At 41.6% G+C, this 12,343-nt stretch overlaps 1 protein-coding gene across 2 annotated transcripts in view; it reads right to left on the reverse strand.

Moving 5' to 3' along the window:
• PPARGC1A (PPARG coactivator 1 alpha) overlaps positions 1 to 12,343 on the reverse strand; it is an 89,377-nt gene that overhangs the window by 23,712 nt on the left and 53,322 nt on the right. For both annotated transcript variants that reach the window (XM_075858734.1, XM_075858724.1), the window contains exons 6-7: positions 10,495 to 10,540; positions 10,312 to 10,385 (exon numbers count right to left, since the gene is read on the reverse strand). In XM_075858734.1, coding sequence (XP_075714849.1) covers positions 10,312 to 10,385; positions 10,495 to 10,540 — 120 coding nt within the window. The remainder of the gene's footprint in view (positions 1 to 10,311; positions 10,386 to 10,494; positions 10,541 to 12,343) is intronic.

Here is a 12,343-nt window from a genome sequence, read left to right on the forward strand (position 1 = left end):
TGACAAAAGACAGTACAGAACTCTGTTATCACACTTGCACAAACTATAGGCACTGAAGCTCCTCTCAGAATGAAATTCTGACTATGGTTTTTATTGCTGTCTATTTTCTTTTGTCAAAGGAGCCTGCTGCGCACAGCAACAAATAGCTGCCATTACCCAGAACGTAATGGGTGTCAGACAAATCACATAACACAAACAATCAACACTATGTAGGCCATATTTCAGCAGAGCACAACCTTAGCAGTATTTATGATTACTGCATTGAAATGTGTTCTATAATAAACAAGTGCCTCTATATCACTCACACTTACAGCATTTTTTGCACTCCGATCTGGTGCCGGTTTTATGCGCTCTACAGTCATTATTTTTCAGCTGCTTTTTCCGAGGTTACAAAACGCACATTTTGATCTCAATAATTCGGGAAGGATTTGTCGAAAACAATGAGTTGCTATTGACTTATAAACAGTGGCAAATCATAGCTTCTAAAAAGACTAATAATAAGCAATAGGTGTTTAGTAACCGGGGAGGCTGTTGTGTTGTCTAACTGACAATAACTGGATGTTTTCTTTGAGACGACTCCTTGCTTTCATGCTAGAGGTTAAGTGCTGATTGAATTTCATCTATTTTTATAGCACGGTCAGAAATGAAAAGATGTAATAGCAACTAATATGATGTCAGTCTCTAGTGGGCGGTTTAGTTATATGTAATTGATCGCTGTCATTAAAACGGTTGTCCCTTTTGGACAAAGCCGGTCCATATGTCCTGTAAGGCTGGATTCACACGAGCACATTACGTCCGTAATGGACGGAACGTATTTCGGCCGCTAATCCCGGACCGAACACAGTGCAGGGAGCCGGGCTCCTAGCATCATAGTTATGTACGATGCTAGGAGTCCCTGCCTCTCCATGGAACTATTGTCCTGTACTGAAAACATGATTACAGTACGGGACAGTTGTCCTGCAGCGAGGCAGGGACTCCTAGCATCGTACATAACTATGATGCTAGGAGCCCGGCTCCCTGCAGTGTGTTCGGTCCGGGATTAGCGGCCGAAATACTTTCCGTCCATTACGGACGTAATGTGCTTGTGTGAATCCAGCCTTAGGGTATACCATGTACACGATAGAGAGGGGGCACCTGCTCAGAAACCCCCTCTATGAGCCACAGCAGAGAGCTGCTACAAAAACAGCGGCTATTGTTCGGGAGGACCCAGAATGACCATGTACTACTAAGTTTCTCCGGTAGTGATAAGTGCATGATAATTTTGGCCAATCGCAGCTTCCCGTGATGATAACGGCTGATCACTGGGGGTTTTAACTGCTGTGCACATGGTCATCAGCTGATCGCCAGGCTGGTCCTCACTTAAGGCCCTTTTATACAGCCAAATTTTCTCGCCTGGTAAACGGGGAAGAACAATTGTTAATACAATTATACGTACCCATACATTTACATCTGGTCGGTAGAACATCCCTGTTTAAACGGGGAGATGTGCTGCTGACTGGTGACCATTTTTTGGGCCACATAAAAGATTAGATCAGCCGATAATGGTAGTTTGCTCGTTTACACAACGCTAATTCGCCCGATCATTGGTCTGTGTAAAAATGTCTTTAGAGAAAGGACAAGCCCTTTAAAACTGACCATAGACATCACTTAATCATTGGCCAAGAATTAACAACAGCGATTCTCCCATTTACAACAGAATTTGCCAAACATGCACATCCTTCCATCATCAATCATATCCCATCCATCTCCTCTATTTTCCACTTCAGAATGTAGGCCTGATCATCCATAACAGCCTCCATAGACATTAGATTGTTTATAAATTCTCCTGTAATTAGGTGGTATATATATATTTATTTCTTTTTATTTATTTACTTATTTTTTTGGGGGGGGTGTTGCGGAGAACAATTTGAGCAGCTGCTGCTACACTACCGGCCAGAGCTTACAGGCCAAAAAATTAACAAAGAAATGGAATTAAATAATACAGATAAATAAATAAATAAAATAACATAGTAAATAGAAATGATTATCTATCGATCCACCCATTAATGTAATAAAAAAACCAAAATTAAAATAAACTGTTTAGTACACTAGGCAAAATATTGTTGTCCACTACACGGTCTATTATAACCACCTAAAATATGATTAGACGGAAATGTCCATCAGAATGAAAATATCATCTGAGCACCACCTATAAACCAGCAAACACTACAGACCAGCAGGAGCAACGAGGCAGACTTCTAATTTACGCTAATCCAAACATAAACCAGCATAAGCACAAAACGAGTTCAAGCCATGAACCAGCGTAAGGAGAACCAGTATAAACTCTGAACCAGCATAAACCATAAATCAGCATAAGCTACAGACTGCAAGTTGTATTCCCCAGATGACTCACAAACCCGGCCACATTGGCAGCTATGAGGCAAAATCATTTAATACAAAGAATGTCAGAGACTAGCACGGCTGCATCTGCCTGAGGCAAATAAAACAGGCTCAGGTCTCCGGTGACACAAAGACGACAAAGTAATAGGCAAACACAGCCAGCGACAGCCATTTTTATCTTTAAAGATGTACATCTTACAATTTGTAAACAACAATATCCGCAGAGATGACAACAGAAATAGAATGGAATTGTCCTTCTTAGAAACAGACACTTGGATTCGAGATGAAAATGCACAGGTTTAATCCTCCGCAACTTGAAATGGATGTTCCGCGCTGGAAAATCTAGAAAACAAGTTGTTTGTACCAGGTGCAGCTAGGCATATTTTGGGTATAACTTTTTCTACAGCCCACAGTGGGATACAGATGTTATATTATATGTACATAATAAAACTTTGAAGATGCAATCCAAATGACATGATATAAACACTACAAAAGGCCGAAATTATAGGGGATGTTGGTTAGGTTAAAATGTATAGAGAACGTCACATGCAGTAAATATGGAGAATCCAAAAATATTATAAAATTTTATGTGTTTAAAAAATAATTCACAATGTAACATTAAAAGAAAAGTAATCTACTACTATTACATATGTATTTAATGGGTTTATAGTCAACCTTCAATGCTGTTTAAACTTCCATGAATTCCTATCCCTTATAACTTATATGATAGTATCCACATCCTGGTGGGTTTGTGGGCAAAGCATGCACTGATTGGTGGTCTTATGGGCTCCTGATGATGATCTATGCATCCTTGGTGCAACAGTGATCAGGAAAAGGAGTTTTCCGACCATTAGAAGTGATGGTATATCACTGGGACCATTGAGACCTCCACAAGCCCTCGGAGTGAAGGAGCAGCTAGTTAATCGCTGTAAATCAGTTATAGTGCTATTCACACTCAACCTGCTTTGTCGAATGGCGCTGTGTTGCCGTTTGCTGCATAGTGATTGGCTGGGAACACCACTCTGTAGAGAAAAAGGTAGCGCCACTGTGACAGAAAAATGCCAAAGTGTTTTTTTGTCCCTTCATTCAGGTGATTGCAGGGGTCTGAAAGGTCAGCCCCCGATTGATTATTAAGTGACGGCCTATGCAAGTGATTTTACTTCTTGTGGCTGTATACCACTTTAAGTTACGACACTTTTTGATCTAGTAGATAGGGCTTAAGATCGGATATGCAGGGGACACGTTAAGGGGTTTTGACTTCAGACTTTTAGGGAATATTGACTTAATACACTGTAAAAGTCTGATCGGTGAGTGTTTGGCCCTTGTTACGCCCTTGTTAGTCTTTAGGAAAGAAGCATGCTCACTTGCGTGTTCCCGTATCTCCCATTGACTGTGCATTCCCCGCCACTTCTCTTTTGTGCATGAGAACCAGGCACCCCTATTCTTGGGATCTGCTGTAACGATATTGATATGCCTGGACATACTCTTAAGAGACTATTAGATCATACATATTTTGCTGACGTCATCTGTCAGTGGCTTTATGATTGGAGGATGTCATGTGAGAGTCGCTCCATTATCTCTCTTCAGTGTAAGTGATAACAGACAACTTTTTTCAGGATGGCAAGGTTGGTTCTTGAAATTAGGACAGATTTGATGCTCTATTATAAAAACTGCTGTTACAGCTGCGGTCGCAGACCGCTGACCCCTTTCATCCTGCCAACGTCTTCCTCCCTGGAGATGCCAGCACATGCGGCTGTCCTGTCCTTCAGTGACCACTAGGGTGCGTGCGTGAGCTCATTCCCGGCCCTAAAGGGCCAGCGCACACATGTTAAGAAATAACTAATTACTCCCAGATCACCCTGGACTATAAAAAGAACCCTGCCCTTTCACTCCTTGCCTGAGCGTTGTTTATATTCCTCTGTTAGTCTTGCAAATGGTTCCTTAGTCGTATCCTGTTCCTTGTGTTCCTGTGCCCTGCTACCGGTATCCTGTACCCCGTGCTGTATTTCTTCCTTTGCCCTCTCTAGTGTTGGAGTTCCGTTGTGCCATCTGCTATGCCTGCTCTCTTACACCATGTCTGGTGTCATCTGCCACGCCTGGTACCTTCTGTCATGTTTTGCATCATCTGCCGTCAAAGTACCATCTGTGCCCAAGCCGCTGCTACTGTCTGGACTATTACAGGTAACCTTGTGCTTGGACTTTGTGTAGACTTGGTACTCTATTGTTTGGCCAGCTGCTACCCCGCTATGGCCGTGTGGCCCAGTGTTTCCAAAAACCCACAGATCGTGACAGTTTGACTGTAAGAGTGTAGGAGGCAGGACTTCCTATTTAGTGGATTAGATAGGGTTTGGTCGTGAGGAGAGGTCCTGGGAGCCAGAAGAAAACCTTAATGCCCCTACCCTCATTAAGAAATGTCTCTCTCGCTCTGGACCCAAGAAGAAGGGGCGTAAGGGAGGTGTACTGTAACAAGCCGCTACTACTGTCTGGACTATTACAGGTATCCTTGTGCTTGGACTTTGGATAGACTTGGTACTCTGTTGTTTGGCCAGCTGCTACCCCGCTACAGTGGTGCGGCCTAGTGGGTCCACATACCCACAGATCGTGACAACTGCTACATCTGGAGGTTTTGCAAATACAGTGAGAACAGGGTGTTTATTACCTCCTAATAGGTTGTCATGGGTTCCTATCACAGATAATGTTAATGGCTACAATTCAATATGACAGAATGAATATGGATTTAATCTTATGTCATTTTTTGTAATACTGCATGGGAAATGCAGTAACATGTAATGAAGAACATAAGACAAAGGAGTTCTGTTTATTTGGTTTTCTTATCTAATCTTTAAGATAACTTATCAGTAACATGTTTAATTGCATAGGTGATTGCTGCTGAAAAATGTGATAACTTCATGAAAAGGAGCTAATTAATAAAACAACGTCTACTGCTGGTCGATATTTACATAGTGATGTGTTTATAAGGCTTCATGCCCACTTCAGTCTTTTTCTTCAGGGTGCTAGCCGTTTTTCTGACGGCTAGCACCCTGACCCATTCATTTCAATGGAGCCATGCACACTTCAGTTTTTTTGACGGTCCCGTTGCTCCATTCCGACAAAAGTAGAGCATGTCCTACTTTGATTCGAGATTCCGTGACCGTGAGGCCCATGCAGGCACACGGAAGGCATCCGTGTGCTGTCCGTGTTTGACGGAGCCGTTGCCTAGCAACAGCCGGGCAGAAGTAAATTAGAGATATTACACTAATCGGCAGCCACTTATCTCTATCCAGCACTGATAGAGAGAAGAGGCTGCTGATAAAAATAAAAAGCAGTTCATACGTACCCCAGTCGTTGTCTAGGTGACGAGTCCCTCTTCTTCCTCCAGTCCGACCTTCCTGTATGACACAGCAGTCCATGTGGCCGCTGCAGCCTGTGATTGGCTGCAGAGGCGGTCATGTGGGATGAAGCGTCATCCCTGAAGGCCGGCCTTCTGACGTCATCCTGTCCGGCGTGACCGCCACTACAGCCTGTGATTGGCTGCAGCGGTGACATGGGATGAAACGTCATCCCAGGAGGCCGGACAGGAGGAAAATGCAGGCAGTTCTGGGTAAGTATGAACTGACTTTTTATTTTTTATTTCATTAAAATTGTATTTTGCGAGCGCCGAGCATGGTCATTCTTAAGCGCTAGTCACTGTCCAGGGTGCAGAAAGAGTTACCGCCGATCAGTGCAGCCCTTTAACTCTTTCAGCACCCTGTACAGTGACTAGCGCTAAACAACCCTGCTCTTTCAGCACCCTGGACAGTACCATGCTCGGCGCTCGGAAACGGGAACACGGAGTGCACACGGAAACCACACGGCCAACAAAACGGGCACACGGATCCGTCAAAAACAGCCGCTAAAACAGTGAAGGAATTGTGCACGAGGTCTTAAAGCCTGATGCGCAGTTGTTTCCAGAATGGTGTTTATAATAACTACCTAATAAGGGCTTTGTACAATTATCTATTATAATAGTATCTTTCAGTATTACTTACATAACTTAAATAAGAGTCCTCTTACATGGCCTGACGTGGGCCGTGTAAACGAGCGCAGATCAACGAGACAGGAGCTATTTTCAATAATGTATGAGGATGAGCATTCATAAAGGGGGTTTTACACTGGGCAATTATCGGGCAGACAAGATTTCACAGAACTCTCGTTGCCGATAATTGTCCTGTATAAACAGGGCAGCGATCAGCAGATGAACAAGCAAATGCTCGTTTATCTGCTGATCGTATCGTTTTAAAAAACGGAAATATTATCGTTGTCGGCAGCACATCTCCGTGTGTAAAGAGGGAGACGCGCTGACGACATGATAATAATGTATGGGGACGAGGGATCAGAGTAACGACTGCTCGTCCCCATCCATAGCTCCTTGTGACAGGAGCAAACTAGCGCCAATCAACGAACTGTATCGTTAATCGTCACTCGTTGCACCGGCCAAAATTGCTCGTTGTAATAGGGCCTTTACTCCGATCGCTCGTCCGCATTCATTTCTATCATGACGGCAGCGCGTCTCCGTTTACAAAGGGAGATGTGCTGCCAACATCGATAATATTTTTGGCTGCATAAACGATACAATCAGCTGATGAATAAGTGACAAACAGAGGCAAATGGAAAACATTAACAAAGGAAGCGTTACCATTGAAATCAATGGTAATGCTATCGGAAAGCTATGGTTTGCGTTTGCTTTCCGTTCGTGGGTTCATCTGTCGGAAAGGTCTGACGGAACCCATGAACGGAACCAAGACGCAGACAAAAGGAAACAAGCAATGTATTTATCTAATGATCTCCAATGACATGGAGAACGTCCACACGTCTTATATTGTATCAGATGAAAAATAACTTTGGGTGGAGTGAGGACCCAAAAGCATCTTCAAGGTCACTTGACTGTACCTGCATAATTTACAAGGGCAATATTTTGGGTCCGGATGGTTGTGGACTGTACTCAAGCCTGTCCCTTATTACACTTTATTAGAACACTATGTTATTACAACACTTCGAACACAATGTGACAATAAAGCCATAACATAATACACAGAGTACGAGAAGTCTAGTACACCACAAAGAATTCACTTACATGAAAGGCACGTTTTATGTTTTTTTTGTCTCATAATTGAAATGACATTTTACGGCTTATCAAATCTATGCACACATAGCTTACTATAACCAGCGCTAGGACAAATGTTCCAGGCTGATGTAAACATTTTCCTCGATAAAACCGTAAAAAAAAAACAGTTTATGAAGCTCTTGTAATCTGTTGGCAAAGAACTAAGATTTAGGACTATCAGCAAAGCAATACAATGGCCATTTGTTTGCCGTATCAGCATATTCACGTTTAAATTGCATAGATCACATAAAAAGAGATATTTAAGCCTGTTGTCACTGACAGATTTTCCAACGAGACATCTGGTAGTTAAAAAAAAAAAGTCCATAGACTTCAAACAGAGCAACAAAGGGCGATGCCAGTGAAAGAATAAGGGGGTACGGTACCGGTATGGGCTGCTGGTAATTATCCCTTTTGCTAACAAACAGACCTTGGGGCATTCAGGGACAATAGATAAGCAGGATTTGGCGTAACCAACACACATTTCCCCGACCGCACAAACACTCAGTCCTAACAATGCTTGCTTTGCAATGAACAAAAAACGAAAAAAAATAACTAGATGGATTGTTAATCATAAATTGTCTCATTGGTGATGTGCTCTACATATTCCGGCATGTTTGGTATTGGCCATATATAAGGTATAGAGAGGGAAGTGAGCGCTACCCTCCAAACTCTTGTTGGTATCAGAAGGATTTTTGCAGTTACTTCAAGTGCTGGCTGTGACAGTATCCACCTGGACACTAGCCTTCTCCTGCCTGTTCTTACTTCAGCAGATAGATTTATATTGCAAAATGTAATCATCAAAATCTATCTATCTATCTATCTATCTATCTATCTATCTATCTATCTATCTATCTATCTATCTATCTATCTATCTATCTCATATCTATCTATCTATCTATCTATCTATCTATCTATCTATCTATCTATCTATCTATCTATCTATCTATCTATCTATCTATCTATCTATCTATCTATCTATCTCATATCTATCTATCTATCTATCTATCTATCTATCTATCTATCTATCTATCTATCTATCTATCTATCTCATATCTATCTATCTATCTATCTATCTATCTATCTATCTATCTATCTATCTATCTATCTATCTATCTATCTATCTATCTATCTATCTATCTATCTATCTATCTATCTATCGTCACAAACAGGGGACCTCTTACTTAAACTCATGGCATAGAGATCTGTCTTAATGATGTAGCCATGACATGGCAGATGGGTACATCAATTTGGTACATAAATTGTGAACAGAATGTCACAATTTAAACAAAACTCACTTATTGCAATGTATGTTGCTATGAGGCAGTAGATCCACGTGCTCCTCTGCTCTGCCAGTTGAATTACATCTTACAAGTCTGTTGTCGACTATACCTGAGCCATGAGGTATAGAGGTTTTTTTTGACTAGTATAGGCATGGAAAATGGGAATGTAAAGTTGTTCTTCCTTCTCAGCTCTTCTTTATTAGCACAGGCAGAACTTCTATTTGTACACTTTGCTATAATATTCAGCATCAGAGGAGGATAAGACGGGTGTTCAGCATTCACTACTTGCAGGAGAACCTTCCAGCTTTGATTTCTAACATACACTCCGCCAAGGAAGCCGACTACAAAAGATACCGGAAAGGCAAGTCTTGCCAGCCTTAGGCTTCTCTTATTTCATCAACCTCATGCCACTTAAAACATAAACATATTTCACCTGAAGACAAAATATGTGACTTCTCCTCGCAGGAGCCTGTTACACCCGTTTAGCTAAACCATCAGCCACCATTGCCTCTCCGTTTACTGACTGACTAGAAGGGACCTGTCTGCATTAAAAGAATGTAACAATGTCATTAACAGACAAAATGACAAGCTTATACCAGAGAATATGGAAACCGTCTCCTCCAACTACGTAACAAATCTGTTTTTGCAAAAATAACCCCCCCCCCCCCAAAAAAAGTGTAAATCCATGCTAAAGATAAGCTCCCTCTTAAAGCTTAGACTGAAGTATTCAATGTGCATGCCGCAGTATCTGTTATGTCAGCGCTAACTATTAATGTGCACAAAGAGGACACAAATCTATACAGATAGAAAAGAAATACTTTCTAAATTAAAATAAAAGTATTCTGAAAACGTAAAGAAATGTTAACAGCAACTTTCTAATTTACTTTAATATTTATTTTTTTTAGCTCCTCACCATTTACAAGATCTCTATTTCCTGTCTGTGAATGGAAACATTCTTGCTACCGGAAGCTGAAAAACCATACAGACCAAAATACATACCGTAGAGACAGATCATGCGGGTACTAAGAGACTTATGGAGAAAATTATCCTGGCCCTGGTTGGTCACAGACCCTCGAATAATAGGTGGTAAGAACCTGTGCCCGACTTCCCTCTCCGAAGGAACTAATGAACAAGAGGATGGGAAAGTGTCCTAATGGTTATGGAAAGGGCATGTAGGGCAAATAAACACCAGGCCCTTCTGTCCTTGTTTGCAAAACCAGTACCCTAATGGGGGGCCCATTTGATCTTTGCTATGGTGCCCCCTGTCTATTGATTATCAGATCAACATGAACTTGGGTCCCACAGTAGTGGACGGAGCTGCCTCTATTTTACGTATGCTCTGGGCGACCAACCATCCTCTACACAAACATTTATATGGATTATCATCCTACATAATGACTATGTTTAAATTTCATCAGTTCCAGGATCATTTTCCTGAATATTCCCAAAAGAGCTTCACCAAGAAACAATTCCACATTGCTCTGAAACGTAGTAATAATCAGTACTTACCTGCAGTTCCAGAGAGCTCCACACTTAAGGTTCGTTCAATAGTCTTGCTCTCAAATGGGGAACCCTTGGGGTCACTGGAAGACAGCGCATATTTATAAAAACAAGCTAAAATGGAGCTATTGTAGTCAAGACGAGAAGACACCCATCCCTTGCCAACAAAGCATGCCATTGCTCAATACTTACTTTGGTGACTCGGGTGTCAGAGGAAGTGACAAACTTGTTGACTTGACTGTAAATGAAACAAAAAAATATATTTGTAAGCCATCATATAGATAAATCTCAGTGACTATTATAGAACTATGTTTGTATTCAAGAATGTTTTTTCTCTTTTGTGTCTTTTTTTTTTACTTATACATTAGTTATTTAGGGTTAACATATACTGCAATGTTGTACACAAATTTCACTCACATTACTGTAATTTCTGTCAAAAACGAATCGACTATTGACTTATCTCTAGTATACACACTCAAAAGGACAATTTCGTAGGAAGCCAAGTAACATTAGTATTTTTTGGAAGTTTGGGAGGCGGAAATCAGAGGAAACATGCAGATTTGGACAGACTTATAACTCTATGGTTCAAAGGGTCTCCAAATTAATAAGTTTAATGTTAAAAATATACTGCATGCGATGTTAACATTCAGCGCAACTGTTTAATCCATTCCCGATGAAAGGCCACGTTCACACAGTGCAGTTTTGCTGCAGGGTTTGAATGCATTTTTTTTAGGCCCCATGCCCACTTCAGTCTTTTCCTTCAGGGTGAGATCCGTTTTTGTCACTGATAGCTCCCTGAACCCATTCATTTCAATGGGGCCATGCACACTTCAGTTATTTAAATGGATCCGTTGTTCCGTTCCGTCAAAAGTAGAGCATGTCCTACTTTGGTCAGTGATTCAGTGACCGTGTGGCCCATAGAAGTCAATGAGTCAGTCAAAAAAACGGATGGCACACGGAAGGCTTCCATGAGCCGTCCATTTTTGACGGATCCGTTACCATAGCAATGGCTGGGTGGGACAAAGTTTGCAGACTCAGACTACAGTACACATTCATTCCTGAAGATGGATGTGGAGAGAATCATAGCATTGGTGCATGATCACCCAGAACTGTGGGACACGCTGGCAGAATGCTACCACGACCACTATAAAAAGGACGCCGCGTGGGAGGAACTTGCCAAGGAGCTTTTGACGCACAGATGGCAGCAGGGAACTAGTGCCCAGTGTAACAATATAAGTAAGTAAATGCACACATTTCACTCCAAAAATTCAAAAAAACCAAAGCAAGCCAAGCAGAGTAATCTCAAACTGTTCTCTATGCTCTGAAAGCTCCAGAAAACAGCACCAAAAACTTCTTGTAACCTTTCTATGGGTGTTTCCTGGGACAGATGACAAGTTCAAATGAAGTTTACCTTCCGTTTTTTAAACGGAAAAACGGAAGCCAAACGGAAGCACAACGTCCGTGTAAAACAGAAACACGGAACGGAAACGGAGTGCACACGGAAACCACACGGAAACAAAAACGGACACACGGATCCGTCAAAAACGGCCGATAAAACGGTGACGGAAGTGTGCATGAGGCCCCAAGCTTACACCAGAACTGGATCCAGGAGCGCAGACCTTTATTGTCTTATTTTATATATTACTTCTGTTTAGGTTCCATTAAAAAATACATGCAAAATCTGCAGCAAATCTGCACTGTGTGAACAAGGAGAACATGTGGTTAGAAGTATGCAACTGTAAACCTATACAGCTGCAAACGTCTGATACTGATTGCAATTACAGATAGAGCTGTGGGATCTTATCCCAGACAAGCATATGCCAAAAGGTTGGTATAGCTACAATGCATAGTTACCTGCCCTTCACCACCTTAAAAGATGCCATCCTAAAGAGGCTCTGTCACCAGTTTATAACTGCCCTATCTCCTACCTAATCTGATAGGCGCTTTAATGTAGATAACTACTGTTTATTTTTTTACTTTTATTTTTGACAACTGGGCGTTTTTTTACTTTCACCAAGTGGGCGTTGTAAAGAAAAGTGTA

This window comes from Rhinoderma darwinii, chromosome 1 (genome assembly GCF_050947455.1).
Source record: "Rhinoderma darwinii isolate aRhiDar2 chromosome 1, aRhiDar2.hap1, whole genome shotgun sequence".
In the NCBI taxonomy this organism is placed as follows: Eukaryota; Metazoa; Chordata; class Amphibia; order Anura; family Rhinodermatidae; genus Rhinoderma; species Rhinoderma darwinii.